This window comes from Diachasmimorpha longicaudata, chromosome 1, assembly GCF_034640455.1.
Source record: "Diachasmimorpha longicaudata isolate KC_UGA_2023 chromosome 1, iyDiaLong2, whole genome shotgun sequence".
Classification (NCBI taxonomy): Eukaryota; Metazoa; Arthropoda; class Insecta; order Hymenoptera; family Braconidae; genus Diachasmimorpha; species Diachasmimorpha longicaudata.
This window is the reverse complement of record NC_087225.1, coordinates 10,976,680-10,998,017: the sequence shown is the minus strand read 5'-3', so window position 1 is coordinate 10,998,017 and position 21,338 is coordinate 10,976,680. Positions and strand designations below refer to the sequence as shown.

Here is a 21,338-nt window from a genome sequence, read left to right as displayed (position 1 = left end):
CTCCCCATGGGTCCACGATGGCTGCTAGTATTCTGTATTCTGAATAATCTGCATTGTTACTAAAATTTCTTTCCCAAGAACTATTGGCTAACGGCAACCCAGGCGGGTAGGTAAAGATGATAAAAAAAAACAGGGGCACTGAATTGGATAACAGTGTGTCCTTTCAACTCCATCGGGTTTTCAATTGGTCTGAAAAGCGTGTATACCAATAGCAACTAAGAACCTCCTTCGCGAATATAGAATCGCTCCGCTCCATGAGCATTTCCATTTCTGAATATGGTGGGGTTATCGAATACCGTTTCGTATTGAGATGAATTGCCGTTTCGTATTCACCAGGTAGTGAAGTAAACTCAGTGAAATGCCGAGCCAAAAGGGCTTCGTTTTTCGGACGATCTTTGGTATTTTTTTTTCAAGCTTTCTGTCTCAACTGATGAGCCGCCCAGCTTTTTCTCCTGCCATCCTCACCAAAAGTTTCTCCTCGTTAAGGCTCAAGCTCAGTGGAATTTCTGGTAAAGAGCAGCTACCTCATAACGACTCGTCAGAAGACGATTTCCAACTGCATAACCAAATTCACCTCACGTACTCATACGGGTCCTTCTGCTTGCTAGCTCCCCTCGTCACAGCTATACCCAGCAATTTATCTAGAATGACGTCCCCATTAAGACAGGATTCGAAGTCGATCCTCCTCGAGTTTTCGAACATGATAGCTCATTTCTTCTTTCCTCCCTCTCTCTCTCTCCCTCACTCGGGTTCTATCTAGGTTCGCTTTACCTCTTCAAATTCAGCCTGTTAGATAGCCAATGCCTCCTACCAGCAAAACTTCTCACTCCTCCTTTTTCCCCTCCTGTCCCCGTAGTATAGAGACCCATTCGGTCTCACTCACTCGCTTTCTATGGGAGTGGACGGACTACCGGAGTGCACCGACCGGACCTGAACTAACGACTTCTCAACTTCTTAAACGCTTCTTCATTGAAAACGTCACGAACGATTACCCGTCACTTCCTTCATCTCCATTTCTCTCGGAGCAATTTTACCCTCCATGGTAATTCACGATCAAAAAATGGAATTAAGTTTGAAGTATTTTACCAACTTGGTTAAGTGTCTGAACAAATGGGAATGGAGATATTATCGTGAGATATTTCAATTTATTAATTCATCTTTCCCTCTTCAACTGAACAATCTGGCTTTGATCAATCGAGTTCGATGTACCCTCGGGGATGGAGATGAGCGGTTGTTCACATTCTGAGGACACTATTACGTTTTACAAATTGATTTCCAGCTCTTGTACATTGCTAGATCCGCATGTGATTGGAAAATACTAATTCCAATGAAATGCAGAAATAAATTACTGAAGGTGTTAGCAGCAGTATTTTCATTCCTGCACAATAGTTGATAAGTGACGTCTGAAAAAGCTACCGGCAAAATAAACTTTATGCCCATAAACACTCTGAATGCAAACAAAGAAAACAAGGAACCAGAAAAAAATGAAATACTAGTGAAATGCGAACAAGAGAGATTGTATCTTCCCCTTAATTCAAACTTATAAATTTTGCAGAATTTCCCGTAAATCCCGTAGCTGTTTCAGCAGGAAATTTGCCCGCATTCTCATTCCCTTCACTTTCAGGTATATGAGCTCAAGAGATTTGCAACCATAGTGGAGCAAGCCAAATACAGATAGTAGAGGTACAGATAGCTATTCGAAATGGCTGAATTCACAGTAGTATGAGAACTGAATCCAGGGCTACGGGATTCATCTTCATGTTTTTGTTAATGACGTCGTCAATCATTAACACAATTCCATAGTGATAGAGTTATTCTCAGCAGCTTTATTAACGAGTGATTACTGGATCACCTCGAAGCCCGGTCTTTATTCCGACAAGAGTTCATTGAAACTCAGTAAATAATACCAGTAGTGGCTGACTACGTAGGCACCCGTTTCTACTTGTAACCTCTATTCAGAAACCTTTGTCCAAAACGAACATCTTCATGAGGACGAACACGTGGCAGTTGCAGAAAGTGAGTAAAGGGAACTCGAAGAAAACCCAACCACGAATTGTGGGAGGGAGAACGAGAATGAGAGAGGTGGTAGAGGTAGTGGTGGGTGGAAGTAGCTGTGCGAAATCGTTCACCCGGAAAACGCGACACCGCCGGAAGATTGCACTATCGTGCACCCACTTGTTCCCACCCAACTCCCAATTCTCGCACGTACTACCACCAATGTCGGCACTGACGCATATATACAAATCTGTTTCACTCTTTTGCCCCCGAACCACCCACCAATACGACTGGGTTTTTTTCCGCTCATATCGATCCTCACCTCACCTTTTTTTGTTCCCCCTATTGTGCTAACTTGTCTGTTCTACCTGCCACTATCAATTTTGTGGTTACTCGCTTTTCCCCAAAGACCATCGAAATCCGGATTTGTTGGAGAATTACTCCTTCCTTCTGTGGAAGCAGTAAAAAAAAATCGCGAATTGATCAAGTTGAGATCCTAATTTCATCTTCACCATGATTCACTGCAGCACGTATCAGGCCTGCAGCACGTACACAGTGCAGAACAAAAACACAAAATACTATCAAATAAAACCGGAGTCATCTGAGATACCTTCGAAACAAATTGGTAAATGCCAAGTTACTGGAAAATACCCTCGGGCAGTTTCTAGTTTGTGAAACTAGCAAGTCCTCCACTACCCGCAGTTTCGTGGAATGAATCTGTGATTCAGTATCTGTATCTTTCCGGTGTTCAATATACACGTCACAGGGTAAAATAGGTCTATATCGAGGTTGAAATTCACGTATTCACATTTACACGAACGATCCTCTCCTGTGACTGGTGGTGTGAGGGGAAAAGTAGAATCAAGTGAACAGATCCACAACTCCGGTGTTTTGTGTGAGCATGTTTGCACCATGTACACCAGTATCTACCAACAAATCCCATGAGAGTGGAAAATTTTCATAGTGAAATAGCAGGAAGTGTCTCATCTACAGCTAAATATCCTGAGAGTATGGAGAGCCTTGGGAAGATGGTCTGTATTTGAGAGTACTGCAACTAAGTTGTTACGAGGATGAGACTAGAAACCTCACAATTTCTGTCTCTGTTCACCATCTCCTCAACCTTCGCCATCATCACCTCAAGACTACGATTCCTAAAGCAGTCTCTGGTCTTGAACATCTCTATACACAATACATAGATGAGAAAGGACTAGCTAACCCTAGCTAAGTAAGTTTCCGGATCACCAACGCGATTTCACAAGCGCGGAAAGTGGTTGACTCTCACTTCGCTCCCCTCCTCCCACCCTATCCTCTATCCTTCCTGCACTCTCAGTAGGGTGGTAACTCTCCACAAATCAATGGTGTCCAAAGTTTAACCCTTATAGAAAGGAGGGGGATACACCAAACGCGTTACGCGGTAGCGTGTAATTAACCCTTAACCCCGTGCAGCTCGACGATGTTCGAAAGGTACCCGTAGGTAACCCCTACACCATCTCTATATCTGTGTGCATATAAACCATGGTAGTTCAGGCGCAGAAGGGAAAACGCGATATCCGTTAACCACGAAATCGTGACAAATCGCCTTACCCCTATTTCTACTGAGAACTCCATGTTGGCTGCGGCCCGTATCTATCGTACAGATTAACCTTGACAATATACCAAGACTAGTCATTTTTATAGGTCGCTGCAGCGATGATACTGGGATTCCCCTATGCACTATAAAATTTACGAATAACCGGAGTAGATCATCGTACATGTGTGGTGATTCCGAGCAGATTATGTAGCAGGGGTGAGTCCTGTGATATAGAGCTTGTGATTTGGGTTTAGTAGATATGTCATTCTGTAGCTAAGCAAGATCAATACCTGATCAGACGTTCCGGAACTCATAGATGGAGTTCCTCTAGAAGTCTTCAGGCTTTCGAAGAGAAAGTTTTTTATATGAAGCCATGAGAGCTGAAGTGACCAGACGAAATACACCAATCCACTAGGATATGTTTTTTCACCATCTCGTGAGGCAGTTTCAGGAGGAAGACATCTAACAAAGGTAGAGGAGAAAAGGGATGAGGTTAAATGGAGAGCGTTGCCTTAAACCGGAACTTTATCACACTAGCCATGCCCACGGAACTGCGGTCAAGCGGTCTAGTTTCTCTGTTAGATGGCCAACCCTCTGTGAGAAAAGTGCAAGTGAGATAGATATGGTGGGAAGGTTACCCCAGTGGTGCAAAATATTCGAGCAATTTGGTGACACTGCCAAGCGTCCACCAGGTCTCCTTTTTATCCGGGTGTTAGCTGGCTTAGTTTTATCGTGGGCGCATTATCCCCCTTCTTCCTACCCACACCTTCTGTTTTTCCCTCCCTTCCTACCATCACCCGAACGCTTGTCCTCCGACCCTCTTGCTACGAATACTTCGGCTCTTACCTATTCTGGATTAATGCCAGTTGCACATCCCCTTCCTCCACTTTCGGCTCTAGATCCCTACCCTCCCTCCGGCGCCCCATGCTGCCCATCTCCACCACTGGCAAACCCTACCAACCCTAGCAGTACTAGATTTCGCGGGCAATGGGTACCACTACCATTACCACCTTAACCATATACTGCTTCCACCCCTTGGACCTACTCGGTGAAAGCCCCTTTTACGATTTCAGTTGCGAAATCCTTGGGGCGTTACAGATGCAAAGCTTTGCCTTTTGTCCCTATCTCTTTTACTATTTTCTCGAAAGGGACTCGGAGGAATACACAACTATTTCGCTTGATTAATTCACTTATTCTGTGATCCCATTTTTTAAATGAAAAAGGATGTGAGAACATCTGGTGTCGATATGTTCGATTCGAGATAATTAATTGGTATTTCCAACAGCTCTAATTAGCACCATGGTATTGCAGATGACATAATATAGCTACCTTATTCACATAATGGAGAAATTGTTTACATGTGCTGCTGAGTCATTGCGATACTGACTTTGAATCAGAAAGATTGGAATCAGATAATGATATTGGACTTGGTCTGCTCAGCACCGGTAAAATATAATACCCGATAATTAATTTCCGTAAGAAATTACAGACTTCTGTACTTATCTCGCTCCTGCAATATCGCGGTCTTGTCTTAATTGGTTGGAGGCTTCCCTCGCCCGCTTATAGGAACAATTGAAAATTAGGAAATTATGAAGTTGTTGATGCTCTGGTTTAGGATAATAGATTTGAAGGATGATTATGTCTAATTAGCGATATGCTGTCAGGTACTTCTGGTTTCTCTTTAAGCTCTACTTATTGTATATAGTATATACATCATTTTAATGCCGTATTGTCCGTTGTAATATTGAGGTGGAATCCGAAAGGTTAAAATCATATAGTGATTTAGGACTCACTCTACTCGTCACTGAGGGAACTCTAATGCTCGATAATTAATTCTGGTAAGCATTTACAGACTTTTGTACTTATCTTCTTTCCTGTAATATCGCGGTCTTGTCTTAATTGGTTGAGGGTTTTCCTCTGCTAGGAGAGGAAAGTTCATAAGGTGCAGGTAGCTTCGTGTCGCACTGTTGCACATCCGAGTTTTGCACCCGTGACCTAGTCGGTATGGGGCAAGAGGAAGAGGTCATAAAGATAAAGAACTATCGCGATGCGTCATCGTAGTCGTTGCAGATATATCCGGAATACAAATCTCGGAAAGGGTGGCAGTTGTAAAAATTACGGAGGGAATTCTGAGAACAGCTTCTCCTGGATTATGAAGATGCACCGGTTGAAAATTGTTTTTGGCAATTTTGAAATGTATATTTCAGTCTTGATATGACATTGGCCCAACAATTCACTGAGGAATCGCAACTCTGTAATTGAATTTTCGGATTGTATACAAGTAAAAGTAGCTATCAATAATTTTAAGTACGTCAAGGTTTGCTCTACATTAACTAAATTAATTTTTGGAACTTGGCCTCAATAGTATCCAGAAACATACTTTGAATGAATATGTTGGAAATAGTAGAGGGAAGAAAAGTTTTGGGACATGAGAATGTTTTCAATGAAAATGCCAGCACAAATGCGACTATTAAAACCCACCGAGAACGAAAAGTTTGTGGGTATAATGACCTTCTCGGAATATTTCCACCAAAACATTTATGAGGACAATAAAAGTATTCTCATTTCTATAGAATTTTGTCATCTGAATTATTCAGGTCACTCATGTTTTGGAAAATTCATGCATGAGAAAACATTCAAATAAAACTTCAAATGGCGCAGGATCATACCTGACTCCGAGTCAGTCTATAACCAGGAAAGACACATATTTTGATCTGGAATTACTTTAAATTGTGGTATTAGATCCCATGAGGTTTCATTAACAGTTTTCCTTTTCTTTGTTCATTCAGTTAACGCCTACACCCATTTCGTTAACTACTACAAACTTAATTTCGATTCATTTACAGGTTCTACCCAACCATCACTCCATCATGCCTCATTTTCCAATGCCATTTACAATATTTTCTCGATGTGAATCGGGTCCATTTCAGACCATGATCAAAAACAAGGTACTTCACCTGTACTACACATATATTTCCACCTTCTCAATCCTCTCGCATCCTCCAATCAATTCGACTATAATGATTATGCACTAGAGAATAAGCCCACTCAATGACAATTACCCACCGACCCTCGTCCATAAATCCTCTGGAAAAAGGAATAATTATCCATAATAACAATAATAATAGCAGAGTTTACTGGTGCATTGCGTTGGCACTACCACAGCCGACCGAAACGGTTTTTGCTGAATTAAAATTCCACGTTTTCGAGGCGAAAACCGAGCGACACGTGAAGGGGTGATGCAAGGGGCCGGGGGAGGAAATATTCGCCGTCTGGCCTGGTTTAGACCTTTCGTAACTGTGTTGGGTTTGGTTAACGCCAGTAACACAATGCCCTGTAATGAAAATGCGCCTAGAGGATGAGGGGACATTTAGCTAGATGCCGAAATTCAAAATTCATTCGCAAACAATTACCTATTTTCGGGTGTATTAAAATTATTGACAGTTTATGAAATTGAATTTTTCGGGTGGTCTGGTAGCGGCTGGTGAGGTTATATACATCCTACTGTGTTATTATCGATCGACTAATGAACAAAAAGGTGGGCTAAACGTTTTATAAAGAACAGTGAGGAATTGTTCAAAGGAAATGTACATCGTTATTCTATCATGCGATTAGACCGTCTTATGTCCGATACTGTCATCTTAGTGCATTGATATTTCAACGATTCAAGGAGTGTAAGCTGTATTGATGTAAAATTACCATCGATATCTATTGATATTTCCGAAAACTAAAGATGTTACAAATTTACACAAATCATACCCAAAATTGGAGGAAAAATGGTAAATAGAATAACCCGATCCATCGACCCAAATTAACGTTTGATGATTCATTTATTTTCCCTTCAGGCAATCGTAATTTGTAAACGACCCAACCCTCAACCCCCCACCGTTAAAATAAAAAAAATCCCAAAATGTTTTATGATTCCAGTTTCACTGATTGCATTGACTATTAATAAATATTTCAATTTTCAGCCTTCCAATTTAACGTAGTGTATGTCACGCAGTACTAAATACCATCTCGAAACAGACAACCAATACATTCACGCAATATTGCAAACTACATCGTGATACGGTTACACGTGAGTGTCCCCGCTGTATGCTGAATATGTTTATTCATGCTGTTATTTATTAGTACGTACAATTAGCATTAATTAGCACAATCTGGCACAGCGAACACGGTATGAGCAAGGGTTCATGGCACCTAGGGAAAGAGTGGTAGGGGAAGGGGGGCGAGTGTGCGAGGAGAAGAGAGGTTATGTTTCAGCGGTGAGAGCGAGTTCACGTCCCTTCGCGGTTTTCACTCCAAGTGGAGTGGGTTGAGTTTTGGTCAGACCACGACGACATGACGTTCTATACAACGTCAATTTTTGTTTTATTTTCATCCCGAGTAAAAGGTACGACTGCTGAAAATTGAAGGATCACATGTGTTTACAATAGCCCTTAATCCACGTTAATCTGGCAACTCAACTTCAATTCAATTCAGCATCAGGTTCGAGGAGATTCTTCTGAGCGATTCAATTAATGGAGAAGACGACTCATGTACACAGTTGCGCCTGATGGAGGCAGGAAATTCAATGGAATTATATGTGACACCTGATCAGGTATCTGCATATACCGTGGAGTCGGTGGAATTCCAGACAGAACGCAAGGATCGGGCATTCTGGATAGAGTTTATATTTTCATTTCACTTCCGGTATAAAATAGAGCTGATAAAAGTTGAAGTTTGACGTGCCTAAAAACAATAGACATCAACTGTATTCACTATAACCGTAAATTCACGGAGCTGTGCCAGCTAGACGTAGACCACATTCCTTCAACAATGACATCGATCCATTCCGTACCGAATACCAAATTGCCAAAATGCTATTCTACCCAGAGGTCTATTGAACATTAGCATAAACTCGATATGGTGGTGCTCACGGTATTATGAAGCTCCTTGCCCCCTCTGGTTTGAATCCCTCCAGCTGTTCCCATCCTCATCATAACAACTGTTATCCTCAGGGGGTTATAACTCTTTCAGTCAATTGGATTCAAATTCGAAGTGATAATAATGGAGGAACCGAGGAAATTCCGTATTTAAGGAGCAAGGGGACAGGGTCAGGAGGAAGAATTAAGACAATGGGGTATCGTCAAAGGGGTCTCAGTTTCATTAGCGAGAGGAATGGAATGATGCTGGTGGACTAATTATTCTGGGATTTCAGAAATCACTCGATCATTATAACCTGGTCTCCGAAGAGGTATTGTGGGAATAACCCGAATGGTGTCATTGCGGGGACCTGGTAACGGCACTAATGGGACTAAATTCGAGTAAATGAATCTGTTTGATCCCGGAGGGAAGACGTAACGAAATATCGGAATTGCACTTTTCGACGGTCTTTCAGCCGCATGGAAAGAGGTGCGCTAGAAATCAGGTCACTTTGAAGGTAGGGGTGATCTTTCATAAGTAATGATCATTCAAGTGTGATATTGAAATTTTTGAGCATCTCATTCTGGGCAGGTCGGAGTTTAATTACAAAAAATAGGCACTTTTATTATGCTATAATTAGTATAATTCGACTAAAAACTTAGACAAGTACATCGGCCAGTTTTAATTCAGCGAGAGGTAATGATCATCAACCTGGCCAGATGATCGATAAAAAAAAGAGACATCCTCCTCCCATCCATCTACACCTGAACCTGATTTTCCAGGCGATATAAATTCCATCCTCTCCACCAAAAAACTCTTCAATACTTCCAGTAAGATTTACACCATCTACCGACGTATAATATCGAAAGTTTCCACCATATACTCGACGACGATTCGCATTGGCTGGAGTGATAGTGTCCGTAGCTAGTGAGCTACATTTATGGCTGACGTAATCTTTAGTAACAAATCGCCCTGAGAGTGGTCAATGGGTTATTTCTGTGCTCCAACCCATCTCCAACGTTGCCCCAAGAGTTTTATTAGACTTGCTGTTTTTTGTCAAGTAGAAAATAAAGAGTAGTGGCTCTCGTCCCTAGGGCTTTTCCCGTGTTCTTCCTTTATTTTTGTGTTACTCTAGATTCATCGTGATATTTTATCCACCAGGATACTAACAGTAAGGGGAAAAAAAACTAAAAAAATAAGAAGGTAGAGTTACCACTTGGGTCCATGAGCGTCCGAAAACCGCCCCAAATCCAGATATACCTATTTACCGATCTTCCTTCTGCAGCTATCCGTACATTTTATTCCCTTAATCCCCAACGCCATGAATTAGCTTCTACGGCAAACGCAAAGTTCAATACTTCTGGGTTCAATTGTGCTAGTGTATGGTCTGTCGTGAGCCGTTTGTTCACGTTTGTATACGTCCGAGACCGAGGAATCGGCCTGGAAACTAGGATGCCTTGGCTACCGCTGGCTATTTGCATAATCAGATGGACGGTTGTACCTTTGACAATGACAGAGAGCGAATTCGTCAGTTTCGTTTTTTTTTTCTACTCTCTGAGATTGTTGCTTTGGACTTTTCAAGATAATCCGAAAGAACACACTTTGTTACTCGCCTTTGCTGGGGCTGTTAATAAATTGTCCAACAGTTTCTTGAACTGAGCATGATTATATCATCACAGCTACAGTGTCGATTAAATGTTTGCTGGTGTAATGTATCGACTTGGATAAACAACAGAAAATCAGTTTACCGGGGTCTAATAACACTGGCAAATATCACGTAGTCTTGACTGGCATTATTTCCTGGGTATTTTCAGCCCCTATTTGCGTTCGATATTTCGCCTCCAGTGTGTAAACTACTTATGAACTATTAACAGTAAGTAAGTACAGAAGTCGAAGGTGAATGGGGGAATAATTTTGGTTCAAGTGTTTTGGTTGTTAAGGAGCAGAAATACCTTTTAAGATAATTGAAGAAGAAAATATCTCGAATAATTGATACCTTCCATTCAGAAATTTGAGATGATGAACTTGATTCAAAAGTAGGTACAGAGACATTTATTGGATTGAGAAATTTGGATAGAAAACCCACACAAATTTATTTACGATATGATTAGATTGATCGTGCACTTGATGAGTTCATGAATTAGAAATAGCGAAGGAGAAATTACAAGTGAAATAATAGATTTGTTCGGAGAGCTCTCAATAGAACTTCCATCGAAGGCTCAGTTAAATTGCTCATCGTGTTTTCGTTTATGTGGAATAAAAAAGGTCACAACATTAAACAACTGTTTTCCTCATATGGGAAAGGAATTAATTAATGACCAATGGTATGATTATTTCAATTGTGAAGCAGAAAACCTGATTGATATGTGATAAGTTTGTTTGCAACAAAGATGTTGCAAAATTATCGGAAGCATTTCACATGAATTTAATTTGTTTATCGCTTTATAGTGTTTCTACATTAAACATCTAGAGTTTATGAACACATGAAGAGGGCATTGCGAATTTGCGAGATTTAACGTTCAGAGGGTCATTGTCCATTCACATGGTGACCGTTTATGATGAGAGTGGTTATCACGCACCATAATGAGTATTATTATATATTATCAGCTGCACACTTCAACTACGGTGTCACAGCATTCTATCCTATTGTCATGATAATTTTCACTATTCCATTTTCATCCGAACCGGAGCAGGCGAATTCATATGGATTTAACTGATCATCAGAAACTTGATCAGACACTGGAAAGATAGAATTAAATTACATGCGGCAAATGATTCTTCTCCCAAGCCTGTACTCATCATTGCAAACTATTCTGTCGTTAGTCTTTCATTGATTGATCGGACAGATAACCAATGAGATTACTAAAAATGACATCTATGATCTCGCCAATCACACCGACTGACTACTTCATTCGATTGAGTGGATAAAAGTATGATTCTGTATTAAACCAGATTTTCCCATAAAATCACCTCTCCCTCTTCCCTAATATTCATTAAATAATGCAGCCCCATTCCTCTATATAACAGTTTGCAATAACCTAATTCGATCGTCTATCAGGCAATTACATAAATGAACAGTTATCCAGAAATAATTCACACAGTTTGACAGTTGCAATAATTCAAAATCGATAGTTTGTGTTAATTCCATCTGCAATCCCTACAGGAATATCTTCAATGATAAAGCTACTGTATACCCCAATTTCAAATACGAAAACCAAAATCCCTCTCGCATTTCAATGATACAAAGTCTGTTTGAAAATCGAGATATTTTCGATCGCTCTGACTGCCAAACTAAGCGAGAATACCGAATAGGTTCGTTCAATGATTTAAACAGAAGTGTTTATTTGGAGATGTGAAAAACTCCGTTGAATCGTCTAATTCTAAAGCCTGCTTCCAACTATAAATAATGTAGTGAGATATCAATGAATAATCGGATAGAACGGACTGGGTGAAGATGAAAGGCTGGAAGACCCTGGATGATCCTTCGAGGATCACAAGTTTCTTTCGCAAAATCGATAGGGTATTACTCGTTAGAAAGCCGTTCGGAAGCATCACTTACATGAGGAACTTCCATTTTGCAGGGCCTCGCAGAGAATTCAGTTACATCGACCAGGTGGACATAGCTTGAAGCTTTCTAGAAGCTGCTTGAAGTGCTTTTGGTCATCTAGCTATGTTCTGATCATATCTGACCATTTTGAATCGCATATTGGACCGAAGAAAAGATATTGATGACTAGATTTAGTGCAACCATTGTCCTTTAAAAAATCCTGACCAAAACTACAAGATTTTTCGTGATCTGACATCTTACCAGCAGTCCTGAAGAAGCTCACTATGATATTAATATCAAGTTCCTATTCTCGATACTTTAAAATTTGTTCTCAAGATTCCAGGTCTAATAAATTGAAAATAATTAAATTAATTTAAAGCGATCTTCTGGAACACCATCAATTATTTATTGATATCAATGAAGAGTGAAAGCACAAGCTCTGGAAGTTCTCTCCATTATCACAACTTTAGTTTGAGAAATTGAGGAGGTAATGCTAGTTAGAATGAAAACGTTAATTAGACACCAGCTTTAATTATACCAAGCTTCTCAGAAAAATCCAATTGGACTGATGTATCAGGAGATAGTTTGTTTTGAAGTCAGTTGTAAGTGGATTGAAATGTTTCCATTTATATCGACAGCATCTGTTGATGTCTGATGATTTGGCCTCTAATATTCTATTGTCACCTGGCTATTACGGAATAGATTTGTTAGACTCGAATGACTGTTACCACCCGAAGAACTGACCAAATGTCCTTAACAAGTTCACCGTTTGCATCGCCTAGTCAATTCCCGTATTCCCATAATTTCAAATTGCCTACCAACTCGTGAGATCTGATGGATTGATCATCAATAAATAAGGTCCTGTCAGGGGTGTATTCAGTTTTTGTAATCTTGTCAAAAGCTGAGAAATGTAGCTGACAGATATGATCAACATCCATTCACCGGACGTTCTTCTGCTGTTCCCCCACAAGTGAATGACCAAAATAAACGACTGACGATAAGTCAACATGATCGCCAATCACCGAAACACTGACCAGTTGATTAAATAAATCACTAACCTTCCACGAAGAATTGGACGATCGTAACGACGTGAAGTACTACAACAATATAGTAAATCGGCGACATCCATCTAAGAACTTGTAACACCACGAACGAACAACGACACTTCCCACCGGAATCTCGATGCGGACTGGCTGTGAAAGTGGCCGAGGGTAGCATGCGAGGGTAAATTTTCATGCCCACGCGCCTTTATTCCCGTACCAAATTTCTCCCACTCAGTGGCCCGTTTCTCACAGTTGTACCAGCCGTACCGCACTCACAAACTCAAGTTCGTTCGCATGCGCAGAAAAGATACAACTATTCTGTACATCTCACGTGTCCTCTCCGCCATCACCAGCGTCATAGTCACCGCCTTTTCACGTACCTGCTACATCCTGAGGACGAGTACAACGCAATGACAATGAAACCGAGTCCTTATCATTCGCCAGTCAGCTGTTGTCATCATGAAAGGATAAAGAAAACTCGTCGTCACTGAGACGATTCCTAACCAGGAAAATAAGGAATCTCAACTTTTTGTTGACGTTTACGAGCTCCCAAACAATTCAATATTTCATAACCGAATACATTGATGTCAGCAGTGGCTTCAGCCAGAAGTACCTTCAGAATGGGAATCAGGAACGAGTGGATTAAAATCACAATAAAAATAATCCACGGACATATCCTGGAATGGCTCGATGGGTAGTGGGTGAGCCAGTGGGAAGGGGAGGAAAATAGAAAATAGGAAAACGTAGAAAGGGGTCATCATGTTCAGTCGTGGAATTCGATAATCGATGGAGGAAAGAAGCAGGCATAGAAATAGCGTGGAGGCTTCACTGCAGATGCGCATCGTGAATAATACCTGCGGAAATAATAATGGCCCTTCCGCGAGAGAGGATAGAGAAAGGCACACTGGAAATATCTCGTAGGAAATTGCGCGGAGTATTTCTCGAGATAAAACGTCCTACCATTCTGTTTTTATGGGAAGGAATCCGTGACGACAGCTTGTTGAAGATTCTCATCCTTAAGATTCTTTTTTTTTTTTCGTGTCTTGCGATCATTTTTTATCTTTCTTTTCCCGGTATGTGTGTGCGATAGTTTAAAATCTATGTGCAGTATACATCAGGTAGTGTATCTGTTGGGGAAAAGGGGGAGCATATACATGTAGACTGGGTTTTTGGGGGAGTCTGTGCCTCGTTTGCGGCGGATCGACACAACGGGACATACGTGATCGGAATCTGTCAGATCATCCAGAATAATGCCAAAGGAGAGGACGAGCATTTTCAGTATCGTTTCCATTATATGGCAGAGTCATTCCTCCATATCCGTTTTTTGGTATCTAATACCAACGGTTTTTTTTTCTTCGGAAAATTGCGAGAAAGTGGCCATTTCCCTTGATACTATTCGAGTGGCGAAAAAAATTTGTTGATTAGAGCGAGTAAAAGTGGATCAACTGGAGAATCTGCTAATTTTTAGTAGATTTGATGCACTTGGATGAAGTACATACAAGAATGATTGAGTTGGGGTGATGATTGAACTCCCGAAATACTAGGCTGAATGGAATTATCGTAATATCATTATAGTTATAACATGAATATAATTAGAAAACGACGTTTCTCTGAAAGTACTCTCGGTGCTTCATGATGAAAATCTTATTCCGAACTTCTTGGATCATCTTGGATTTCTAAGTACCAGAAAATCTAAAGTTTTCTTCCTGGCTACTACTCTGCTTAAAATTAAACATGAAAAATATGAATTGAGATTTCCTTTCTATTTGAGCCGACCGAGAGCTAATTAAATCTTACTTCCTGAAATATATAATTATTAGTTGAGTCCTTGTCATTCTCGGAGATTAAAAATAGCGAAAATAGCTATCATGTCAATCTTTATTTGCACAGATTTATTCTGCGCTGGATATATCAAGCAATGTGACTCCATTAAATCGCTATTATTCGATTACCGTGACTTAACCCGAGGAAGTCACTGTTGTCTGGTAATTGATGACAAAGAATTCACCCCGTGCCACTCACCAATTCTCATGAGATGAGAATGGATAAAAAAACAGAATGGAAAATACGTTTGCCTCTTATACTCGAAGGTTTTCGTCGAGGGAGAGGGAGGGCTGTAGAGAGCCGTTTGGCGTGATCCTCGGAGAATACACAGGGGATGAAATAAAACGCCGTTACGAGGCAAATCAGTTTTCATTTTAGACCAACCCCTCCACCTCTTCTCTCCCTTCCACGTTCTATTACAAGGGAAAATGGTCAAATATGCATGAATATTTTCAGTGTGAAACGAAGGAGAAAGGAAGTACGGAACATGCAAGAATAACTTGTGATGTATGCTAGGGATTTTAATATTTATAAAATATGTTTGACGGGTTGGGCTGGAGTTTCTACCAAAAAATGGTGATAAACTAAGGTTCAATAGCGGCTAATATTGCTTCAAACTTTTTTTTGTGGCTATTGATAGAACTCTTTCTAATTTTGAATTAATACGAAAAGAAAGGTCTTCGATAACAACTATCTCCAAAACATTTAAACTAATGGTTTCTTCAACAAAATTATCATTTCATCAACTGCGAATTAATTTATCTCATCATATCAATAACTAACTTCGAAAATAAATGAAGTTATATTCATCACTGCGAAGCAATATGGTTAATTTTTTTATTAAAGTTTTCCAACCTTCTTTAATCTTCCCCTTATGATATCTTATCATATCCAAGGTTGGTAACATCCACACAACCTTCCCAATAACTTGGAAATATCGCGATACAATTTCGGTCAAATAAAATCCCATCATTGAACCCCTTCATTTTCAACGGATGATGATCCTAAATAATCCATTTAAGCCACCATCGTCAAAATACTCATCAATAATTCCGATTCAGCCAATTCTAATTAATTTATCCTGTCTAATCAATAACCCCCTCTGAGACTGATTACTACCTTATCAATCTCCGCAAAGTAATATTTTCAGTTTCTTGATTAAAGTTTTTCAACCTTCTCCAATCTTCTCCTCATTGTGAAGCCCCCTCGAGTTTCACGAATATCGCGGGCAAATGTGCGATCTCGATCACTCTGCGCCCTGGGTTTCAAATAGCCTCGATTCGTTTCCACTTTCCCGTGTCAGTTTGCTAGATTAGGTACGTGATTTGCGCGTACAGCACATGGTCTGTTGATGTATATGGAGGGTATACGTGGTAAGTCGTGGTTGGAGCTTGCTAGAGTATCATAGACGATTGTAACAAATATACGCCGGCACGTAATACAGATTCCAACTGGTGATATAGCCCTGATGATACGTCTTGTGGATATCACTGACCTTGAGACGAACCTTGGAGTTGTAATTGTAACGAGAGATAGTGGGTCTATTCCTTCTGAGCGTTGGAAGCGATCGAACATTTTGAACTGAATATATTAAATGCTCGCAGCACGAGCAGCGAATTAATTATGCAGCTCATTACCGAACAGCAGTATTTTTCATATTCAGGAAATCAAATCAATCATTCACCTGAATGATCTGATTCCCGGATAATTTGTAAAATCCCGTTTTCATTTCACTTCATATAATATAATTTAACAAAGGGGAATATGACGTCTATTCAATTCCAGCAGAATATGACTGAAATCGATTATTTATCGCATTCCTATCAAGCAACAATCCTATTCTAATTAAAGACATTGCACATTGAGAATAGAGCTTATAATAGAATCCTCTTTTACACCAGAAACTGAGTTGAACCTTTTCTTACATTAAATAATAAAACCACTCAGACGACGATTTTTACGTAAATTTCGACCTTCCAATTATTTTTTGTTATTCATAACCGGTTATGGCCAATAAACCCCATTAAATGTTGACAATGCTTCACACATGAGAAATATCAGAAGTGTTTTCCTCCAGGTTTCAAAATCGACTTCAGCGTGTAAATTGACATAGTGAAACAGCTACATTCAGCAGCACCAATTTCCTGATTGAATAAATGAAAACAATTATTCTACAGAAGGACCCAACCCTTCGAGGATTTATGGGATGTCCGTTTTCCCCTCCACAATATAATTTGGCAACAACCAACATTTGGCAACGAAAGACATGTCTAGTGTTCCATAGATGGGTCGATGTGTTTACAGTTGGGGATGTCTTTTGGCTTGTTCCTGCACTCATGAATGCGGAGTTGTTCGTCTCTCGGAACGAGACATTTCAGCGTTATAACATAGATATTACGTAACATAACATGGTCGTTTGAGAACGATGACCGAAGTACAACGAGAGTAAAGCGAGGTAGAAAGTTTTCATACGCTGGCACTGGCAAGCCCTCCGTACTTTCACGTGACTCATCTTCACACTAGGTACTCAAACTTTGCGAATCGTTCTCCACGAGTCGTATAAACTGCACACCATACACCCCCCTGCAACTTCCATGGGCTCTGACGCAACACCACAGCTTCGATAATTACGTTCACTTCTTCCTTACTCGGTACAATGTGACCAGCCAGTGTGCACCTTGGGCACCTTTGTCCGTAGACAGCTCCTACCGCTCGTCACCAATTTCCATCGATTAACTTCATTTCTCTCTTGTGGTCAGTTTCCATGGCTATCTCGATCACAGAATTGCCTCGGTTGGTGCACCGTACTGAAATTGCTGTATAACTACTGCCTGGAAAATTCAACCGATCGCGAAAAACTTTTCGTGTTACGTTGGCTGTTGGATACGTGATCGTATGTCGGTGGCAGTTGAAAATTAGTAAGGGCAACTCTTGTACGACTACAGGCTTTTCAGACTGAGTTTCAACGAGGGGTTTCACTCGGCCCTTGAAATGCGTTGGAGAATTTCCGAAATACCGAGTTGACTTTTTTCAACTTTTCGAGGAGAGTTCGTTTACAGGATTTTCCGCGAAACGCAACGGTTCCGGGACTCGGAGATTTGATAGTGCTAGAAAAAGAGATTGAGTTGAATGGTACCTGATTGAAATTTTGAAGCCTGAATGCGTATGGAAATACCTGAACAGAATCATCATCGATAAAATTGGGATTAATCTCATGATTTTTATCTAAGTCTACCTGATCAGCTTCATAAATTCGTAAGTACTGAGATGGTATTCAATTCATCGAGTAGTCGGTCAGGTCAGGTAAAGAAAATGAATCTGATTCAGGAGCAGGTCTGACTCATTCAACATCTCGCTACTATTACCGATCATTTCAACCGTAAACAAATGAAATGGCATCACTCGAGTGAATGTAATTCACATTAACATCCGAGTAAATTAAAAAACAATTCCTGCCATGGACTTATTCCGACCGTAACTCTTCCAGGGGTGTCCGATGAAGCGAATGAGTACGCTGAAAGCGTGAAATTGCACAGCAACTCGCGACCATTTCCACGCGAAGAGCACCTATCCTCTTTCTTCCTTGAAGTTTCAAAATCACCGAGTAGGCAGACAGAGAGACGCAAATAGCTTAAACCCAACAACGTAAACCCCCGAAAAACTCACTCATTCTCCTCTCGTTGGACTGAATTTCTCTTATTTGCCGCTGAAATTTGCATCGGAAACAGTCTACCGAGCTTCGGCAACTGGGAGAAACGAAGAATTTCCACATTTTCGTTTCAACCTAGGACAATCCAAAGTTCGTTTCAAGTCGTTGAATTCAGTTTTTTTTTCCTTCTATCTTGGCATCTCAATGTTTTTTCACCAAGAAGAGGGACACGGTAATTCAATTTTCAAGAAATGCGGAAAAACGGGCCGACTGAAATGTGGAATTCCAGCAGAACGGAAGGATTTACAATTTTAACTTTTTTTTTCAAACTTTAAGACTGCAACGAATTTGCATAAGCAATCCTCGAGGAATAACAAAGAACTAAAGATTTTATCGTTTCCATCCGCGTTGTCCTCAAATCTCCTGAGTTTTTTATACTTCCGCGGCATTCAATTCATTCCCTATATATTAAAAAAATCGTTAATTAAATCACGTGCAACATTCTAAACCGGGAGTCTCAGATTAATAACGTTTTATTAATAATGATTACTCTTATTCACTATTAAGAACAGTATTAATAAATAATTATCATCATTAAAACACTAATAATTGATGAAGAAATCATTGAAATTACTCGAATTTTCAAACACCTTAATTTCTTTGCTGTGAGCTATATGTCGGGTAGAATTCTGAATAGCAATAAATTTGTTGAGATTCATAACTGATCGTAATGGCGTAAAGTAGGTGGTGTGTTCATAAATTGTTCATAAAAACTGCTCTTGATTTTCATATTTTAATTTTCTTGTCAGATTTTCGAATTCAAACGCGTAAAGTTTCTACAAGGGAAACATTATACTATTTCCCGAAATTTAGGACCAAATAGGGCTCACATGAAAGCTCTGATGTTCGACCGTAAAAGTAGAAAAGCACTTAAAATCTCCGAAGTACTTGGATATTCTTAATGTTTGAATATAAACTCGCATTCAATGGTGTATAGTCACAACTTGCAGTATTGATTAACTTGTGAATGGGAGCGGGCAAATAGTTGCAGAGACGTGCTTTCCTCCCGAAAGATCCCCCAAAGCCATTGGTTAAAGGAAAGGGGGAATCCTATTTGTATCAACGTAAGATTCGGGCTTATGACAACAAACGCTTCTGTACACCACTCTAACCTGACCACATCGCCATTATCTCAGTGCACTGCTTTGACATTTGTATCCTAGTCTCGGATAAATTGGTTTTCCGAAACGAGTATCGGAGGCAGAGTGACGAGGACAAGCTCATCCGAGCGGCCATGAACCAAAAACCATAGGTGAGCTATATGTCTAGTGATAGAGCACAATAATGGGTGTATGAACAAGTTGTTGAAAATTGAATTATCCAGAAATTTATTGACACGAGTCTACGTCAAAGTGACTTGTAATAATTGAATATTGAGTGGAGGTTCATGAGGGTCAATGGAACTATGCTGAGTGATGTTTATGCAACCATTGTCAGGGTTACGGATAAAACAGGTCAACTATGGGTCAATTCAAGGAGTTTGATTTTCGTCAGCGTTAAATCGAAGTTGAGAGGTGATCAATGATTTGTTATTATTGGTTGACTTTATGAAGATCAGGAGACTCTCACTGACTGCGAGAATGCGAGTCTCCAAATAAGATTGTCAGCCATTTTAGTTCCTCCACAACGAGTTTAAGTCGGTAAATCATGATGGGAGAAATTGAATTCTTCTACTCGAAAATTGTGGCCAGTTAGTTATCCTAAATTTCGATAATTGACGGTACCATTTGATAATTAATCCCACAAAGTGAAATGTCATATACGAAACACCAAATTGTCTCCTCCCCTGAGGACGGAAATTCACGGTAACGAACTGGAGAAGATGAATGGAAGGGGCCAACATCGTCAACCCGAGGTTCTCTCTGATTTAGCCTTCGTTGAGTTTTGATGTAGACAGCAATGGTGCAAAGCAATGGGTGGTAATACCCGAGAGCTTCAGTAGGAGAGTCAGCTTCACAAGCTCCATTTAGTTTTAACGAGGCGACAAAGGCACCACTCGGACATTGCAAGGTGATATCACGACTTCTTGTTCCCGAGAACATTGCCGGGAAAAGGGGGATACCCTAGTTAATGATTGTGTTGACGACTTTCTCAGCATTGAAATAACGGACGGATCTGTCTCGGAAAAACTGAGAGGATTATTTTCTGCTGAGTACATCGCTGATACACTTTTTTAGATTATCGTGATTGTTCAGCTTAACGGCCGATCAAGAAAATAGGAAATTTTCAGGTAACAGAAATTGAAATCGCCTCACAGAAATGGAAAATTCCAGATTAATCTCATTTTTGAAGGACACATGATGAAGTGGAAATGTTCTCCAAATTTATATGCAAATTTAAAATCCGCCACTGTCGACTGTCAATTCACTAATGTTGGCCCTACGTCTATTTACTGATCTCTGGACACCCTGAGAGTGAAAATTGTGATGGCCAAAATTTAATATCCGCTTTCTTTCAAATTTCTCTTCCGGAAAAATGAAACCACTCCTCGATGCCTCCATACTATATACTAGTGTTTATAATTATTGGCTGCCGGGTGGAAATCCTTCGAATTCCAAAAGTTCTTGCGGATGAACACCGGCATTTGCCTCGGCATACCAATTACTACCTCGCATCTTCGTCTACCTCCACTGTTCCTGAATAACGTATTTCTCAATACAAAGTCATTGTACGCCCACTGGCAATTAATTGCACTAGTTTATAATCGGCTTTGGTTTGACCATTGTGATCTGGGCATTGTTCCAG

The 21,338-nt window shown here is 40.3% G+C and overlaps 1 protein-coding gene across 13 annotated transcripts in view; it reads right to left on the bottom strand.

Moving 5' to 3' along the window:
- LOC135167414 (lachesin) overlaps positions 1-21,338 on the bottom strand; it is a 310,790-nt gene that overhangs the window by 54,011 nt on the left and 235,441 nt on the right. For 2 of the 13 annotated variants that reach the window (XM_064130644.1, XM_064130662.1), the window contains exon 1: positions 13,076-13,215. The exons of the other annotated variants lie outside the window; for them this stretch is intronic. In XM_064130644.1, the coding sequence (XP_063986714.1) occupies positions 13,076-13,142 (67 nt within the window). In that variant the 5' untranslated portion in view covers positions 13,143-13,215. Of the gene's footprint in view, positions 1-13,075; positions 13,216-21,338 lie in introns of those variants that run through there. 13 annotated transcript variants of the gene reach the window in all.